This window comes from Acomys minous (assembly GCF_964271855.1).
Source record: "Acomys minous genome assembly, chromosome: 13".
NCBI lineage: Eukaryota > Metazoa > Chordata > Mammalia > Rodentia > Muridae > Acomys > Acomys minous.
The window spans coordinates 107,877,494-107,896,970 of NC_140495.1; the positions used below are offsets into that span (position 1 = coordinate 107,877,494).

At 52.5% G+C, this 19,477-nt stretch overlaps 1 protein-coding gene across 4 annotated transcripts in view; it reads left to right on the plus strand.

Moving 5' to 3' along the window:
- Window positions 1-19,477, plus strand: part of CPNE5 (copine 5) — a 114,768-nt gene that overhangs the window by 73,059 nt on the left and 22,232 nt on the right. For all 4 annotated transcript variants that reach the window (XM_084754037.1, XM_084754038.1, XM_084754039.1 and 1 more), the window contains 2 exons: window positions 10,604-10,707; window positions 16,245-16,349. In XM_084754037.1, coding sequence (XP_084610163.1) covers window positions 10,604-10,707; window positions 16,245-16,349 — 209 coding nt within the window. The remainder of the gene's footprint in view (window positions 1-10,603; window positions 10,708-16,244; window positions 16,350-19,477) is intronic.

Consider the following 19,477-nt stretch of genomic DNA (forward strand, 5'->3'; position numbering starts at 1 on the left):
TCCCTCCCTCCCTCTTCCTCCCTCTTCCTCCCTCCCTCCCTCCCTCCCTCTTCCTCCCTCTTCCTCCCTCCCTCCCTCCCTCTTCCTCCCTCTTCCTCCCTCCCTCCCTCCCTCCCTCCCTCTTCCTCCCTCCCTCCCTCTTCCTCCCTCCCTCCCTCCCTCTTCCTCTTCCTTGTCCTCCTCTCCTCTTTCATCCTTGGTCACAGCGGTTTCCTTGCTGGTGGCTGTGCCCACACTGGGGTGGTTTGGGGGCCCCCTCCCTCCAGAGGCTGTCAGCTCCTTTTTTCTTCTGGCACATCTTTGGCTGAATTCTCTCTCTCCCTAGAATCCTTGCAAGGAAAAGAGACTAATTCTCAGCATCTGGCTGAATTAAAATAATTACATGTGAGCAGCTTTGCAACTCGGGCTTCCAGTGGGAGGATCAAAGGGGGGAGGGTGGGGCCTGGAGTGGGTCTGCCTTCAGCCTGGAGCCTGCGTGGGTGGCCAGGGACAGCTAAGGATGGAGTGGATGCCATCCTGCCACAGGCTTACTTTAGTAGGTAAAAGAAAAGCCTCGCTCATCTAGAATATTAATGCCAAGACGGTCCCTACAATCAGGTTTGATGCAAATACAGTTGGGGTCCTTATGTGGACAGTGCTGAGTGTCAGATCCCCAGAGTCACCCCCACCTCCCCCTGCCCAGTGATGATGATCTATTCCTGCAAGGCCCTAAACTTTCTGAGGCTCTTGTTCGCTAATACACCCTATGCTGGAGACGGAACCCAGGGCCTTGCCCAGGCTAAGCAAGCACTTTACAACTGGGCTATATACCAGCCCCATTTTTTTTTTTTTAATTAAAAACGAAAAAAATTAAGGCCCAGTGTGATGGTGCATGCCTTTAATGCCAGCTCCTCGGAGGCAGAGGCAGGTGGATCTCTGAGTTCCAGGTCAGGCTGGGCTATATAGTGAGACCCTGCCTCAACCAAAGCAGGTGAGGGACAATTTCCCAATAACTTGGAACAGTCGCCCTGTGGGCTCTACAGGCTTGTAGCTGTCAGCAGAAAAGCCAGCTTTGAGACCTAGAATTTAGGGTTGGAGAGATGGCTCAGAGGTTAAGAGCACTGTCTGCTCTTCCAAAGGTCCTGAGTTCAATTCCCAGCAACCACATGGTGGCTCATAACCATCTATAATAAGATCTGAGGCCCTCCTCTGGTGTACATGCAGGCAAAACACTGTGTATATGATAGATAGATAAATAAATAAACTAGAATTTAGAGCGATGGGCGCCCTGGACCTCCTTGGCTTTCCTGGCTGCTTGGTCATCAGGATCAGCCCCCTGTCGTCAGGTGGCTGATGGGGAGGGGAGGCCTACCTCATCCTTGGCATCTTGCCCAGGATGCCCCAAGCTTCATTGTTGCAGCATCTGGGGGTCCCCCCCATACCATCCACAAATCATCTCCAGACTGATTAGGAGTTTCATCTATTTCAAGTCAGCAGGTAAATGTGTCGCTCACTCTGTCCCCGGGGGTTATTGTTTGGTGTGAGAAATGGCAGCTAGCAATCCGGGCCCCGCCACCCAGCAGACCCACTGATTGTTTTCATCATACGGACGTTCTTGACCTTGACGCAAAGTCCATGGATATTTTATTATGTGTCCATGTGGAAAAGCAGGCACATGGTAAATCCTTGCAACTAGCTTTCTAGGAAGCAGGGGACCATGCAAAGCTTCCCAGAGGGGAGGGAGAGAGAAGAGGATGGATTGGGAAGTGAGAGGCAGGTGGGGATGCTGGAAGGATCCTTTCATTTGGGGGGGGCGGGTGGAAGGTAGGGGAGATTTTCTCTGTGTAGTCCCAACTGTCCTGGAACATGCTCTGTAGACCAGGCTGGCCCCAAACCCAAGAGATTCCCCTGCCTCTGCCTCAGGAGTGCTTGAATCAAACGTGTGCACCGCTATGCCCAGCCGGATTCTGGGAGACCTTCCAGCCAGGGAGTTCAGGAGCCTCGAGGGTGGAGTTTCTCCTTGCTGCAGACTTTGGAAGGGAATAGCCACCTGAGGGAAGGAGAGATGTAAGAGGAAACCATGTGTAGAGTGGGTGTGGGGTGTGGGTCCTCTGACACTCAGCTGCCTGAGAGCTAAAGGGTAGGGAAGGCGTATTGTCAACGCTAGAGCAGACACAAGCATCCTCCCTAAAACACAGCGTATAATTTCTTAGTCTCAGAAAATAATTCCTCTAGTTAAAACAAAACAAAAACACCATCTCTGATACTTAAATATATATGTGTGTGTAATGTCGCATTAACCGTATTAGCCCTTGGGAGAATGGCTTGGTGCGAAAGCCCTCACTGCACAAGCGACTGGGCCACAGTACACATGCCGAGAACCCACATGGATGCTGAGTAGGCATCGTAACCCCGTAATGCCAGCCTCTGAAAGTGGGTGTGGACCCCCCACCCAGGAGCACGCAAGCTAGCAACCATAGCCACATTAGCGGGCTCTGAGTTTGATTGACAGCTGCCTCATAAAAGAAGATGAAGAGTATCCGAGGAAAGTACGCAACACCAACCTCTCCTCAGGCCTCCACGCACTCTAACGTGTACGCACACACACTCATACCTACACACATGTCACCAGACACGTACATATACACACATATGTCACCATACACGCACATATACACACATATGGAAGTGAAAAAAATAACAGGTTGATTCTGCACAAGTTGGGAAGTATAGAAAGAATTGTTCAGAGAGAATTATTGTTGGCACTTGGATGACTTTTTTGTTGCTGTTGTTTTTTGTTTGTTTGTTTGTTGAGCCAGGGTTTCTCTGTGTAGCCTTGGCTGTCCTGGAACTCTCTTTGTAGGCCAGGCTGGTCTCGAACTCACAGTGATCCACTTGCCCCTGCCCCCTGAGTACTGGGATTAAAGGCGTGCGCCACCACTGCTCAGCTTTGGATGACTTTTTTTTATGGCCACAGATAGACATCTTTTTTGGTATAATTTGGTACCTAGTTGTTCCGTTGTTTTGTTTTTGAGGCAGGGTCTCACTCTATAGCTTCTCCTGGCCTGGAATTCGCTATGTAGACCAAGCTGGTGCCCAATTCAAAGCTGCTCTGGTCTTTTCCTATCAAGTGCTGAGATAAAAGATGTATTCCGGGGCTGGAGAGATGGCTCAGAGGTTAAGAGCACTGACTGCTCTTCCAGAGGTCCTGAGTTCAGTTCCCAGCAACCACATGGTGGTTCACAACCATCTATAATGAGATCTGATGCCCTCTTCTGGCCTGCAGGTGTACACGCAGGCAGAACACTGTATACCCAATAATAAATAAATCTTTAAAAAAAAAAAGTATGCCATCATGCCCAACCAATATGGCCTCTAGTTATGGGGGCTACAAGTAGTCTTAGAAACGAGTGCTTCATGGCCGCTGCTGTTCCTCATTGTATGGGTGGGCCATGGTTGTTGTATACGGCTGCTTCTTCGGTACAATTAAATGACACTGCACTGAACGTTCTATATTCTCTTTTGCTTGTGGTTTTACATTTGTTTATGTATTTATTTTGTGTGTGTGTGTGTTGGGGGCGGGGGAGTCAGTTCTCTCCTTTCACCATGTGGGGCCTGGGGCTCAACCTCAGCCCTTGAGGCTTGGCAGTGAGCAACTTTACCAGCGTGTGTATGTGCGTGTATGTGTATGTGTGTGTGTGTGTGTGTGTGTTTGAGACACTCTCTCATTCTACAGTCCACACGGGTCTAGAACTCCTACATCCCCGAATGCTCTTGGGCTCCCAGCAATCCCTCTCCTGGGACTACACACACACGCACACACACACACGCACGCACGCACGCACGCACTCGTGCCGCTGTGCCCAGATCACATCCTTTTCTGATTTTTTTATTTAAATCATTTATTCAGATTACAGCCCGATTGTTATCCCCTCGCTTGTATCTTCCCATTCCGCCCTCCCTCCCTCTTTCACTCTAATCCCCTCCCTTAGGTCTGTGACAGAAGGGGACCTCCTCCCCCACCATATGATCACAGCCTATCAGGTCTCATCCTGGCAGCCTGCTTCCCCTTCCTCTGAGTGCCACCAGGCCTCCCCACCAAGAGGAAGTGGTCAAATACAGGGCACCAGAGTTCATGTCAGAGGCAGTCCCTGTTCTCCACACAACTGTGTGTGGAGAATGTGCTGTCCATTGGCTAGATCTGAATAGAGTTCATACGGTATTTTGTGCAGGCCCCTCTGGGCCTAGATCCGCCAGCCTTGAGGGTCGTCTTGTAGGTTTCTAGGACCCTTTGGGTCCTTCTATTTCCCCATTCTCCCATACCTCTCTCACCTGGAGTCCCACTAGGAAGTCCCAGCATCTGTCGTAATCCCCCACTGAGTGAAGACTCTCCATGTTGGGCTAGTATCCAATTATAAGTGAGTATATACCATGTGTGTCTTTCTGGGTCTAGATTACCTCACTCGTTACGATCATTTCTAGTTCCATCCATTCACCTGCAAATTTCAAGATTTCCTTGTTTTTAATAGCTGAGTGGTATTCCATAGTGTAAATGTACCACAGTTTCTTTATCCATTCTTCAACTGAGGGACATCTAGGTTGTTTCCAGGTTCTGGCTATTACGAATAAGGCTGCTATGAACATAATTGAGCAAATGTCCTTGTTGTGTGGTGGAGCATCTTTTGCGGATATTCCAAAGAATGGAGTAGCTGGGTCTTGAGGTAGCCCTATTCCCAATTTTCTGAGAAAGTGCCAGATTGATGTCCAAAGTGGTTGTACAAGTCTGCACTCCCACCAGCAATGAAGGAGTGTTCTCCTTTCTCCACATCCCTGTCAGCATGTGCTGTCACTTGAGTTTTTAATCTTAGCCATTCTGATGGGTGTTCCAAGCAGTGGATTTAGGTCAGTTTCCCAGATAGACAGGCACCGTGTGTGTGTGTGTGTGTGTGTGTGTGTGTGTGTGTGTGTGTGTGAGGGAAAGTGGTCAGGGGAGAGTTTTCAGCCTCCTAATGAACAAATCAAATATAAACACTGTGGATTGGGAAGTCGGCCATTGCCACAACAAAGGAAAAGCGGCTTGACCCTTGACCCTTAGGCCCAGTCACAGTTAGTGCACTAACAAAGGTTGTATCTCCCTCAGCCCTGACCACCACCAGTATCTGAATGGCTGTCACCACAAGGCCTCGTCACTGGACTCCCCTCCCCCCCCCTACTCTCTCTTCTCACCCCCCACCAATCCTTCGTTCCAGGTTGAAACACCTCTGCTTGCTGGGGGATGTAGTTTCAGTGTGTGTGTGGGGGGTGTGCGCGGGCGCTCATGCATGTGGAGACCAAAAGACAACTTTGGTTGTCACTCACTCAGGAGCTGTCCGTCTTGGGTTTTCAGGCAAGTTCTCTCACCAGCCTGGAGCTCACCAGTAGGCTTCACTGGGTAGCCAAGGGGTCCCAGGGGTCCCCATGTCTCTGCCTGTCCAGTGCTGGCAATTGCAAATTTGAGCCAGCATGGCCAATGGTCTCCCATGGGTGCTGGGATTTGAACTCAGACCTTCATGATTGTGGAGCAAGCGCTTTATGATTTAGTCATCTCTCTAGCACCCTGATCTGGATCAGCCCCCCCCTCCACACACACCTATATACACAATCTAGATGCAGGGACGCAAACACACACACACACACACATACACACACACAGTACAGTGCTTTGTGTGTGTGTGTGCGCGTGCATGTGTGTGCGTGTGTGTATGTGTGTAGACCAGGCTGGCCTCACAAGCACTAAGATCCGCTACCTTTGCCTTTCGTCACACTTGGCATCTCTCACTGAGCCTTTTTATCTGACCAAAAAGAACAATGTACTAATTCTAGAAAATTTGGAACACCCAAAAGACCAAAAGACAAAAGGTGTCACTATGGTCTCATTGTCCGTTTAAAAGTATCTTTCAGGGTTGTCTTGTAGGTTGATTAAGAACTCAAGTGCCTGAATCAAGGACGGCCAGTGGTGGTGCACACCTTCAATCCCAGCACTCGGGAGGCAGAAGCAGACGGATCAATGTGAGTTTGAGGCTAGCCTGGTCTACAGAGCGAGTCTCAAGACAGCCAGGACTATAGATTTATAGGATTTGCTGAAGGAGGGGGAGGCAGGAAGATCAGGAGTTTGAGGCCAGCCTGGGCTGCATATTTTGCCAGGCGTGGTAGTACACAACTTTAATCCCAGCACTTGGGAGGCAGAGGCAGGCTGATCGCTGTGAGTTCGAGGCCAGCCTGGTCTACAAAGGGAATCCAGGACAGCCAAGGCTACACAAAGAAACCCTGTCTCGAAAAACAAAAGAACTCAAGTGTGTGACTTCATTTATAAAAATGGTTCTCAGTCAACACAGTATTCTGTTTATCATAGCTTTTTTTTTTCCTTTTAGGGAAGTTAAAATATTTGATTACTAAGCCTTCGATGTGCCCTTAAGTTTCACATTGACCTCCTGAGCCAAGGCAGAATGCCCACTGACCTCTCTGGGCCTGACCTCTGACCTCATCAGCGCTCTGGTGGTGGAGAGGGAAGAGGGCTGAGGTGCAGGAGGAAGCCTGGCCCCTGCTGCCTAGACAGGCTGCCTGCTGAATCTCCAAGGCAGCGCACTTAGCATGCGGGGATATGCAAATTGAAGCAATCCTGCTGTTTTAGAGAAACTTAATATGTTTTTTTAAAAAGATAGGGTGAAAGGCAGAAATTGCAGGAAATTATATATCTCGGGAGCGGGTTTTATCTTCCCCGCTACTGATTCCCACGGGCGTACCCGCTGTGAACAACATCTCTTGGGCTCAGCATCAAGTCCCCAAACCTGATTCTCAGGGGTGCACTGGGATGCAGACCATTGGCACCCCCTCCCTGCCTCCTTCCCAGATTCACACGGTGTCAAAAGTTCAACCCATCTGCTAACCACGTTGATGGGGGACCAGGGGAGGTTTAGACCGTCGTACCATCCCCACAGCACCCCACAACCCAGGCTGCCATGGGGGGCCACCCTCATCACAGGCTGGGACCTTCCCTTCCCACTGGATGCTCATCAGGGACTTTTGCTTTGGTGACAAGCTGGAAACCTCTCTGAAGGTCTGTCTTGTCTTCCCAGGGGTCCTGCATGGTACAGCAGTCACAGTGGGCTCTGGGCAAATGTCCCTGCGCTTGGAGTGAGTGAGGTGTGTGTGTGTGTGTGTGTGTGTGTGTGTGTGTGTGTTGACGGTGTGGGGTAGATAGAGATGAGCCTGCTGCAGCCTCACTTATCTCCCATAGACAGGAAACCTGCTGTCACACCCTAGCCAAGCTTTTTTTTTTTCCCCCTTTCATTTAACTAGTTTGCACAGAGGCCCTTCTAAATGGATTTCACACTTCTCTGCCTCCTCCACTGGAGGCTATAGAACGTAATTAAGCTTACCTTGGGGATTGGGGTCATTATTTAGAATTTCATTTAGTTCAGCGAGGGACCTCTGGAGCCCTACTGTGTGACTCCAGCTAGTTCCGTAGCTGTGTGGCTTCCGGCGTGGGTGTTCCCCCTCTCTGTGCCTCCACTTCTTGGTCTTTTCTTTGTTTCTTCTATTTTATTTCTTCACGTTGTGTGTGTGTCTAGGCATGAGTATGCTGTGGCAAATGTGAAGGCCAGAGGATATTTTGCATTACTTAGGCTTAGTGGCTGGAGCACAGCCTCAGTGGGCCCTTTTGGGTGCGTGGGGAGGGGAAGGAAGGAGGAAGGGAGGGAGAGAGAGGTCTCAATATATATCCCTGGCCAGCCTCATCAGGAACTCAAACTATGTAGGTAGAATAGGCTGGCTTTGAACTTACTGTTAACAGCTAGCCTCTGCCTCCTGAGTGCCGAACCCCTGCCCACTTCTATGTAAAACAGGCAGGAGAGCGGTGCCTACCTCAAAGAATTGTTGACAGAGTTTAAATGAAGCCTAGATATAAAGGTAGGGGGGTGGAGATGGCTCGGTGGGTAAAAGCAATTGCTCAATCTGTGGGTCTCGACCCTCACAGGAGTTACATATCAGATATTCTGTATATCAGATACTTACATTAAGATTCATTGCAGGGGGTGGGAGAGATGGCTCAGAGGTTAAGAGCACTGACTATTCTTCCAGAGGACCTGGGTTCAATTCCCAGCACCCACACAGTGGCTTACAACTGTTTGTAACTCCAAGATCTGACACCCAAAGACATACATGCAGGCAAAACACCAGTGCACATAAAATAAAAATAGGGGCTGAGAGCCGGGCGTGGTGGCACACGCCTTTAATCCCAGCACTCGGGAGGCAGAGGCAGGCGGATCACTGTGAGTTCAAGGCCAGCCTGGTCTACAAAGTGAGTCCAAGACAGCCAAGGCTACACAAAGAAACCCTGTCTCGAAAAACCAAAAAAAAGAAAAAAAAATAGGGGCTGGAGAGATGGCTCAGCAGTTAACAGCACTGTCTGTTCTTCCAGAGGACTGGGTTCAATTCCCAGCAACCACATGGTGGCTCACAACCATCTATAATGAGATCTGGTACCCTCTTCTGGTGTGCATGAAGACAGTGTACTCATTGACATAAAATAAATAAGTAAATATAAAATAAAAGTAAATAATTAAAAATATAAATAGCAGTAGCAAAATTACAAAATAATTTTATGGTTGGGATCACCACAATATGAGGAGCTATGTTAAAGGGTCACACTGTTCGGAACCTTGAGAACTACCGAACCGGGTACTCATTGTGAGCAACTGTAGTCCCAGGGTTCCTACAGCAAGACGGGAAGCTGACAGGACAGCCCCCTGAAGCTTCCGGGCCAACAAGCCTGCCATGCACAGCAGTGAACAGCAGAGACCCTGTCTCAACAAGGTGGACGTAACTAACACCTCAGTTGCCTCTGCCTTCTACAGTGTGCCTGCATTCACACACACACATACACACACACACACACCTTTAAAAACATAGGTGGGTGCGGTACATACATACAGCCTTGCTAATTTGCCATTTTCTTTTTTTGGTTTGTTTGTTTTTTGTTTTTTTTGGGGGGGGTTGTTTTTGTTTTGTTTTTTTCAAGACAGGGTTTCTCTGTGTAGCCTTGGCTGTCCTGGACTCTCTTTGTAGACCAGGCTGGCCTCGAACTCACAGCGATCCAACTGCCTCTACCTCCCGAGTGCTGGGATTAAAGGCGTGCGCCACCACGCCCGGCTAAATTGCCATTTTCATAGACGAATGACAGTTGGGTACCATTGACAACTTCATATACTTCCACCCCAAAGCAGGTGACACTGCAAATGGTAGGCCCAGTGTTTCCTGTTCTAGTGCCGGGGGTGAGCTCAGGACCTTGTGTGTGTCGGGCGAACACTCACTCGTGAGCCATACTCCCGCCTTCTTTTACTTGATCTAAGCCTCCTGCCCCCTCCCTGGCCTTGCGAGGCCCTCAGAAGGTTCTTCAAAAGGCAACTAAAGCCTTTGCCGCAGGCCTCGGCCGTTGGGCTGTTTTCAGCATGTGTGCTTGCTTAGGGTCAGCCTGAGTGCGGCGTGAGAGGCTCCTGTGTCCGCTCAGGTAAGAGTGTCACAAGGCCCTGGGGAGCCAGGACTGGGCCTCGGTCTCCCTTCAGGGCCTGTCCCCACAGCTCTCCTGAGCAGACTTCGGTCCTCTGAAGCCACTATGGGAAGATACCAGGGCCAGCTTTGCAGTTACTTGGGTCCCCACGTTTATCCCAGGTTCTGTGTAATTTCCTAATTCTTTTTGTACAAAAGCATCTCATTCACACTTTGTTGTGGGTTCCCCCCCCCCCACCCCCCGTGGTTTGTGTGGCCACTAGGACCCCAGGCCTCTCTCTGTCCGCGCGGTGGCGTGTGGCACAGTGGGCCTTCCCTTTGGCAAAGGCTGGGCTTGGAACTTTGAGTCCCCCCTATCCTGGGGCCTTCTGCTAAAGCCCCAAAGTCTAACTGTTTGGGCTGAACCTTGTGCAGATGGGCTAACCTGCACTAACTGCCCCTCCCCCAGGTGGGTGTTTCTCATGTGGACCTTGGAAGAGTGAAGGGTCCAGGTGGCACCTGGCCTCTAGGGAATGCTTGGTCATTCCTCCATCCCCTTGTTCTGGAACAGAAACCCTGGGGCCTTCTAGAAGCTTCAGGATCCTAGATCCCATGAGGTCTTAGACCCCTAGCCACCTCCTCTTGGCCTCTTCTGTCCTAGTGACCAGAGGCTACCACCGACACCAGATGATCTTGTGTAGCCAAGGCTATCCCAGAACTGACTATGTAGCTCAGTGTAGCCTAGAACTCCTCGTCTTCCTGCCTCAGACTCCCAAGTGCTGGCATTACAAGTTATGCCACCGCACCCTGCTGAAGTCAGCCAGCCGTAAAGAAAGCAGGGACGTGAGTCTGGTGAGAGGCAGTGTGCCGTGTCCCTCGGGGTGCAGCAAGGGTGCCTAGGTCACATAGCTGGGAAGCGATGAAGCTGTCTCAGGTAAAGCTATGCTCCCAGTCGGCGTGCACGCGTGGCTCGGGCCCTCCTCCACTGTCGTTTAGCATCTGCTTCTCCGTCATCCAAAGAGAGGAAGGGCTAAGTGAAAAGGCGACCGTCCTCCCTGGAATCCCCCTGCCTCACCGTCCTGTGCTCCCTCCTTTGCAGGATGTGGCCACTATGCAGTTCTGTGCCAACAAGCTGGACAAGAAAGATTTCTTCGGGAAATCCGACCCCTTCTTGGTGTTCTACAGGAGCAATGAGGATGGAACGTGAGTGCCCCCCCCCGCCCCCCCACTCCCCAGGCATCTGTACATCAGGAAGGGCTGGGAGGGCATGGCAGCCCCTGAGGCCCCTGCTGTAATGTTGGGTCCCGGCCCAGCCGGAAAAATGGACTCGGGGTTCACCTGAAAGAGGGAGTGGGGATTTAAAGTAGGATACAGAGATGCGAGAAATAAAATAACGAATCAAGTCAGGAAATTTCTCATCAAGATTCACTTTAATGCCAACTAGCAGGAACATATATAGGGCAAGGTCAATAGGATCTATTCTAATCCCACTCACCCTAGCGCCTCCCCCCCCCCCCCCCCCGCAAGAATACAATAGCCTGAATCACTCCCTGTGGAACTTCCTAGTTCTCTGAGTAGTTCCCTGTAAGAACCTCCTTGGTCCTCTGGGTGGTTCCAAGTTGGGACTTCCCTACTTCTTTCGAAGGTAAATAGTCCAAGGATAGCCTGGAACACAAGACCTCCTGAGGCAAAGGTCAGCAACTCAAAGGTCACAGCATACAGCCTAAGCACAGGATTTCTGACATGGCAGAATTTGGCATGGCTTCCCACACTGTGTGGAATTGATGCCCAGATAAAGCCAATGTAGGGACCCGGCATTGCCACTGGGAGGCCCCCGGCAGGGGCGGATGCTGTGTATGCCTGGGGAGTGTGCGAAACCAGGGTTAGAGCCAAAAATGCTACACTCTGCCCAACCCAGCAGCCACTCCTCCCACAGGACTCAGAGCAGCCTCAAAGGTTCCAGGCCGTGCCCTGACCCTTCCCCACGGCCCCACACTCTAGCATCTAGCTGGTCAGAGGGGAAAAACCCTAGGCCTCCTCCTCCCTCATTAAGTTATACGGAAGGGAAACATACACAGCCACTGGCCGATGTAGGTCAGCAACACAAACAGAAAAAGGCTGAAGATCTGAGAACTCGGATTCCCCCCACCACACACAACCAGCACTGTGACCCAGGGCAAGGTACTGCCCGTCTTCGGGCCTATTTTCTCATCTATGAAATGAAGCAATTGGATGAGGTGGTCTCCATGGTCTCTTTAAGCAGCCCGGTTCTGGGATTCTATGGAAGGCGGCAGAAGTGATGAGGCCAGGAGGGTTAATTGGAGAAACTCAGCAAGGAAGAAAATGCGTCCTTGGGGTGGAGTGTGGAGCAGAGCGCTTGACAGGGCCGGAGAGACAACCTTGTGCGGGGCCAGAGCTCAGGGCGTACTGGTTCCCTTGTGCTGAAGTGCCTGTGTGTGTGAGTGTGAGTGTGTGTGTGTGTGTGTGTGTGTGTGTGTGTGTGTGTGTGTGTGTGTGTGTATGTGTGTGGTGTGTGTTGGGGGCAGGGCAGCAGCAGGTAGGAGAAGTATATTTCAGTGCAAGAGAACTGATTTTTCAACCTGAACTACTGAACAGGAAATTAGGTGTGATCATTTGCATGACAAAGGGCTTCTTTGTCTCTCGGAGGAGTCCCAGCAGGGTGCTTTAAATAATTCCTGTTGATGACTCTGAGTTGGCTTAGGGGCTTCGGGGCGGGGGGCAGTGAGGTTTTAGGTTGTCCTAGAAGTCCGTGCACTGTCCCCTGTGGAGAGGCTGAGCCTGTGAAGACGCCCCTTAGGGCCCTGGTGTGGTGCAGGCAGGAAGGCACTCGCGGGCTGTGCGCAGTGGGCTGTGTGGGAAGGATCTGGGGCTCCTGACAGTGACTGACACGGAGCGGGTGGGAGGTGCCCGCGCTGAACTGTGCGTGGGAGTGGAGCAAGGAGGGAGGAGGGACTTCATGGAGCCCCTGGGGACCAGCACTAGGGGCCTTTTTCTGGTAGTAGGGGCCAGAGGAGCCAGAGCGCGGCTGGTGGTAAGGGAACTGCTCTGAAGGCTGTGGCCTTGGGGGCTATTTGGGGGGAGGGTTTCCTTCAGGTGTGACAGAGCCTCTTTTGGGGGCTCCCCCCAACCCTCCAAGACAGAGCTGGATACAGGCCACCATCCGAGGTGGAAGGAGAGGAGCGGAAAACATCACCAGTCAGGAGAGAACCCGGAACTTGAAGGATCCTCAGCCTGGAGGCAGGAAGTACCCACGGCTGTTCTGTCTAGTCTGGCTCCGTGTTAGTGACAGCCCAAGCTCCCTGCTGGGCCCTGGCCTGGCATTGGTGGGCACATCAGAATAATTTTAGGCAGCCGTAACCCAACAGAACCTTCTGGAATTGTTGAATGCTCCCCGCCAGAATGGTCGCTGTATCACTTCTCCGTTAGCTGTGATGAAATATCCCAACGAAAGCAACCTAAGGAAGGCTTGGCTTTGGCTCTCAGTAGGAAGGCTCACAGTAGGAAGGCACATTGTCCAGGCGGGAGGTCAAGGCAGCAGGAGCTAGAGGCGGTTGGCGGAACGGAATTGCAGCTACAGTCAGGAAGCCAAGGGATTGTGTTGATGCTCAGCTGCCATCTTCCGTGCATGCGTGTGCCCATGTGCATGTGTGTGTGTGTTGAGTCAGAAGATAACTTTTGGGAGTAAGCCCTCTCCTTCCATCATCTGGGTCCTAAGGGGTTAACTTGGATCATAAGATAGGCACCTTTACCCAGTGAGCCATTTCTCCAACTCTATGCGTTGTTTTGTTTGTTCATTTGAGACAGGGTTTCTCTGTGTAGCCTTGGCTATCCTGGACTCACTTTGTAAACCAGGCTGGCCTCGAACTCACAGCGATCCGCCTGCCTCTGCCTCCCGAGTGCTGGGATTAAAGGTGTGCGCCACCACGCCCGGCTTAGCCATTTTTTAATACTCATTTTGCCATCAAAGGAAATTCAGGGAAAGGCTTGCCTGGGGACACACAGCTGGCTCAGGGCTGGGACTCACATCTGTCTGACAGATGGGTGACACTCTCCTGTGCCCCTGCTCCAACTGTGTGGTCGAAATGAACTGTCGACAGGGACCACTTGCCGTACTGGAGCCTCGCACCAGGCAAGTGCAGCAGGGGCTTCTGGGAAGCCTGTGTGTAGATCTGGCGGTGGGGACTACAAAGATTTTAAAGGAAGCAGTTTTCCCGCTAGCACCTCGGGCAGAAGCAAGACCGCCCAGGGTCCAGGAACAGTGCGGAGGAGGACGGGGGTGGGGGTGGGGAGGGCAGGAGCTTAGGAGACCTGCTCCATCTCGGGCTGTGAAGGAAGACTAGAGGTCTGTGTGGGAGCATGGAGGCAGCTGGGTAAAGTCCATCCCTAAAGCCCAGGAGGTCTCCTAGTTCCTTCCCCCCCCCATCTGCTTCTTGTCACTCTGCTACCCTCAGCCACCTGCCCCCAGCCCCAGGCAGCAGGCCCCTCCTGCCCCAGCCCCGCCTCCAGTTCTAGGGTTAGCTACGAGGTCGGCCACGTGGATCTCACGCTCCGGTGGGCGGGCGAGAAGGAGTATAGAAGAGAGACGGCTCAGCCTGGTGACGGGAATGACATTTTGACTTGAAAATTGCCGAAGAAGAAACAGCAGAGGCAGCGTGGGCTCGGGCGGGGGCCCTGGCGCTTCCTGGCGACCTTTCCAAGCTTTGTTATCGCTGGGGTGGGTGCTGGGCGAGCCTTGGCCATCCAGGCTAGGCGTGGCAAGACGCCATTATCAGGAACAGCGGAGACCGCCCCTTCCACATGGCTAGGGAAGCAGGGTCTTGGATTCCAACAGGAGGGACCTGAGGGGTCTCAGGTGGCCCGAGGAGAGGGCTTTGCCGCCACTGGACTAAAATGCCCATGAAAGCTAGGGAACCTCCGCCCCAAGATGCACAGTTCCTGCTTGGGTCTATATTTCTTGAGATCATACATCCTAGGCCCAGCTGGCCTGGAACTCACAGAGACTGGCCTTCCTGCTTCTGCCTTCCAAGTGCTGGGACCAGAGGTGCGAGCCACCACACCTGGCAGCTCCTTTTTATTTTATTGAAAAATTTTTCCCCCAGCATGCTCTTGGGCTGCTGTAGATAGAGCTCGGTGCTGTCAAGCATCTATCTACCAACTAGACATCCCTGGCCCTCATCAGTTCCTTTTAAAATATGACTTGGGGCTAGAGAGATGGCTCAGCTCGGCAATTCAGAGCGCCTGCTGGACAGCTCCCAGTCACCAGCGGCTCCAGATCCAACATCCACTCTCCATAGGAAATTGCACAACTGTGGTGCATATAAACTCTCTCAGGCACAAACAAAATAATATAAATAAACAGATTTTTGTTTGTTTTTAAGATTATTTCTTTATTATTATGTATACAGTGTCCTGCCTGCATGTACACTGGAGGGGGCTGGAGAGGGCACCAGATCTCATTATAGAGGGTTGTGAGCTACCCTGTGGTTGCTGGGAATTGAACTCAGGACCCCTAGAAGAGCAGCCAGTGCTCTTAACCTCTGAGCCATCTCTCTAGCCCCTGTTTGTTTGTTCGTTTGTTTGTTTGCTTGCTTTGAGACAGAGTTTCTCTCTATAGCCTTGGCTGTCCTAGACTTGCTTTTTAGACCTGGCTGGCCTTGAACTCACAGCAATCCACCTGCCTCTGCCTCCCGAGTTCTAGGATTAAAGGCTTGGGCCCCCATACCCGGCTTGGTGTTTGGTTTTTTTGTTTGCTTGTTAATGGTTGATAGCTAGGCATGGTGATAATGCTTCGATCAAGCAGAAAAGAGATGGCAGCAGGAAGATCAGGAGCTGTAAGTCCGTCCTGAGTTACACAAGGCCCTAGCACAAAGACAGAAGATGATTGAATAGCTACAAGGGCCAGTCATTGTCCTAGACTGCACCGGCCATCAACCACGGGATCACTTCTGTTCTTGCGGACCTTAAATTTTACTGACAGCTCATAACAGGATGAATAAGGAGAGAAACAGGCCGTGCCACATGTTGACAGATGAGACAAGAAGGAAAAGCCTGGAAGGAGAGAGATGACAGGGTGTCAGAGTCAGGGCTTGTACATCTAAGGCGTCCTGGAGGGGGGAACTGCCCAAACAGAAAGGCTCAGGCAGGCCAACTCACAACAGGCGGGCCCCGAGGACGGTGGCTAGAACGCAGGTCCCTGGCACTCCCTACAGGAGGATGTCTGACTCCAGTCACAGCCCTGCTTAGTGTTATCATTAAAAATGAGACGGCACGCAACAGATGTGAATATGGAGAGGTTTATTTGGGGAGAAGGGAAGTGGAGAGGGGTTGGGACCTGAGTGGACCATGAAGAGACAGAAAACGGGGGGGGGGGGGTGCTCTTAGAGAAAGTGCAAGAGAGACAGAGATAGAAAAGGGGGGGGGTGCTCTTAGAGGAAGTGCAAGAGTAAGAGAGGGCAAGAGGCAAAGTGAGAGAGACACATAAGAGGTGGCTTTGTCCTTTTATCCTGGGCCCCTGGCATACACCTAGTGGCAGGCAGGTGATGATGTCAGAGGTTGCTAAGCAACCTAGGGGCAGGCCGCTTAGATGCCAGCACTTCATTCAGGAACTTCTCTTGCACTAGCCTGGCTGAGGCTGGTGAGGGTGGCTCCTCCTGTCAATAGTCAGAGCATCAGAGCAGGCTTCTGACCTGATGCGTTTCCCTCCGATTCTTCTTGGCCAGGTTCACCATCTGTCACAAGACCGAGGTCATGAAGAACACGCTCAACCCGGTGTGGCAGACCTTCTCCATCCCTGTGAGGGCCCTGTGCAACGGGGACTATGACAGGTGAGATAAGGAATGCTCCCTCACACTTCCTTTTTTTTTTTTTTTTTTTTGAGACAGGGTTTCTCTGTGTAGCCTTGACTGTCCTAGACTCACTTTGTAGACCAGGCTGGCCTCGAACTCATATCGCTCCGCCTGCCTCCCGAGTGCTGGGATTGAAGGCATGTGCCACCACACTCGGCTTGTGCACTTCCTTTTCTATCCAGGCAAACAGGGCCTGGGGAGGGGGGACTGGGGGGGGGGCTGCTCACAGACTGCCATGTCAGAGAGGGGACTGGAGCCTCCTGGCCCCTCTGCCACCTTCCCATGTGTTTGTTTTTCCTTTGGCCTCACAGCCCCACCTCCTGCTGCTTCTGTCTGCTCTGCAAGGGCCATAGCATGGGTGTCCCTGACTGCTGGGGTCTAGAGCTGTGTATTGCCCTGGGAGGGGCAGATGGCAGCAGGGGTAAGGGATGGGGAAGTAGAGGCAGGAGGGGGGGAGTCTGGTGGGCATGTGTGAGGGATGGGGGGTGGGGTGACGGCAAAATGTATGAAATGTTCTTAGCATACTGCATGAAGGCTATCTTTCTCTTCCTCATCCCGAGGCGTGGGTACCAAACCCTGGGTTCCACTCCTGACTGACTAAGGGAGCTGTCAGCCCGGGCAAGCTCTGGCCTGTCTGTGTCTCAACTGTCCTTCCCTGCAAAATAAGCACAGAAGTCCCTGCTGACCTCCCAAGGGCTGCTCCCACAGGGCCAGCAGGAGGGTGATAACATAACCACAGTCAGCGTTTTGTCTGCTCATTTCCGAAACGCCCCCACCCCCACCCCCCGCCGCCGCCGCCATGTACTACATCTCGCTGGGAAGTCGGCTGGGAACAAACGTGCCCACCTCACCCTCTAACCCAGCTTCACAGAGCTCAAGCATTCGTGGAGGAGGCAGATATTAATACAGTAATCACACAGGGAAACAAGTCCATTACCCACTGCAGAAGGTGCCGGAGATAGCAGGGGTGCAGGCCAGATGGGTGCCACAAGATAGTATCGGTCTGCGTGAAGTTACCCAACCACTGGCTGAAGGAGTGGGGTATCTGTTGGCCGCTCCCACTGAAGCCCCAGGAAACAGACACCCTGGGGATACACTGGGATTCTGCACAGGGTTTCCAAGGGTGTATACATGGGGGTGATGAGCAGATGGATAGCATCCTGGCACCTGTTTCGGGGACACTTACAGGCTGTCCTCTTGGCTGGGACAGTAACACGGCAGTCTGTACCCCAGGTATTCAGTGCTTTGTGTCCAGCACTGAGTCCCTGACTTAAGTGGCATTTGAGGGCAGGTGGCTGGCTGGCTCTGTCTTCTGGGCACTTTTGGTCTGACACACACACAAGTTCTGGGGACAGCTAAGCAATGTCCAGAGTAAACTGGGGAGCAAAGTGATTGTTGGGGGTCAGACAAACCCCTAGCTGGGTCCCAGGGCACTTGGAGCTGGGGAGGGGGCAGGACAGCATTAGATTCTAAAGAGCCTGGGAACAACTGGGAGTTTGAGGGTGTGAGTTCTGGGCAAAGGGCTTGGAAGTGATGGGGGGGGGGGGGACAGGAGGCTCCTAGGCCCTTAGAACCCAGCTGTACCAGAGACACACAGGGAGAGGGACAGCAGTGACTGAGGCCTGGTCATCGTTGGTCCCCTGGAGGAGGCAAGTGTCTGGTGGGCAGCACAGACAGGCCCGAACCCAGCCCCATCTACCTCCGGGGTAGCTCGCTCTCCTCCTCCATGGCTGGGCACAAATTGCTTGTGACATGACGGGCAGCAGATTTAATCCAGGGCACAGTGTGTCTGGCTGACTCTCACCCCGGGGGCCTCCTTGCTCCCAGCGCCTGCTGAGGAGGTGCTGTGTCAGAAGAGGCCACTGTCCCTCCCCTGCAGGCCCTCCGGCAGGCTCAGACAGTGCAGGGCCTGCACCTGCCCAGCCAGGCTGCTGTGCTGGGTGCCCCGGGGCCCAGTGAACTCTCAGACAAGCTTACCTCTCGGGCTGCCCCCAAGCCAGCGAGGAGGAAGACAGGCCACGGTCACAGCCTAGGCTCTCAGTGACACTTCTTTCACACTGCAGGGGACTGGAACAATTTCCAGAATGGCTGTGCTTCGTAGCTGAGGGGTAGGGACCTTCCTGCATCCGACCCAGGCTGGCTCTAAAAATGTGTTCCTAATGGCCGTGACATGGTGTGACAGGGCAGCTGTGAGGTATATCTGGGGAGAGGCTCAGAGAACTTTGGGTCAAAGGTGAGAGGCTTGACCTTTGGGGGAACCTGAGATGGATACACCCCAGAGAGGTGGTTTCAATCCTTAAAGCATTTCAAGGGCCTTTGGAGATTAATCTCAGGCGGTTCAGAGAGGAAAGGAACAGGGGATGGCAAGAAGGAAGGTCCAAAAGACTTTGATGTCTGGCTAGTTGGGGTAAACATGAGTGTGCTATGCTCTCACTTGGCACTCAGCTTCACCGAGAGAGGTGCTGAGCAACGGGGAAGTATGGCACAGGCTAGATTTTTTTTTCCCCAAGACAGGGTTTCTCTATGTTATCTTGGCGGTCCTGGACTTTGTAGACCAGGCTGGCCTCAAACTCGCAGCACTCCGCCTGCCTCTGGCTTCCAGAGTGCTGGGATTAAAGGCGTGCGCCACCAGTGCCCAGCTTTTTTTTTTTTTTTTCTTTTTTCGAGACAGGGTTTCTCTGTGTAGCCTTAGCTGTCCTGGACTCGTTTTGTAGGCCAGGCTGGTCTCAAACGCCCAGTGATCTGCCTCTGCCTCCTGAGTGCTGGGATTAAAGGCATGCGCCACCACACCCGGCTTTGCCACTCACTCCTTGACTGGAACCATGGTGCAGACCGCTCACCTGAGCTGGGAGTGCTCCATCGCCCCCTCGGCTGGTTTCTCTGGGGCCACTGGACACTGGGCAGTGGCGTAGGGAGGGACCAGGCTCACTAACAAATGCTTCAAGTGTCACTGCAAGGGCTGCCCGTGAACATCCCCCTGCAGCCATGGCGGAAGCACACGGGCCTTTCCCTCACCACAGTTTCTCTCAGAGTTATCTGAGATAGGGACAGCATTGAGGACCTGCCAGCCCTAAGATCCTTTCTCCTGCCCTGAGCAGCCATTAGTA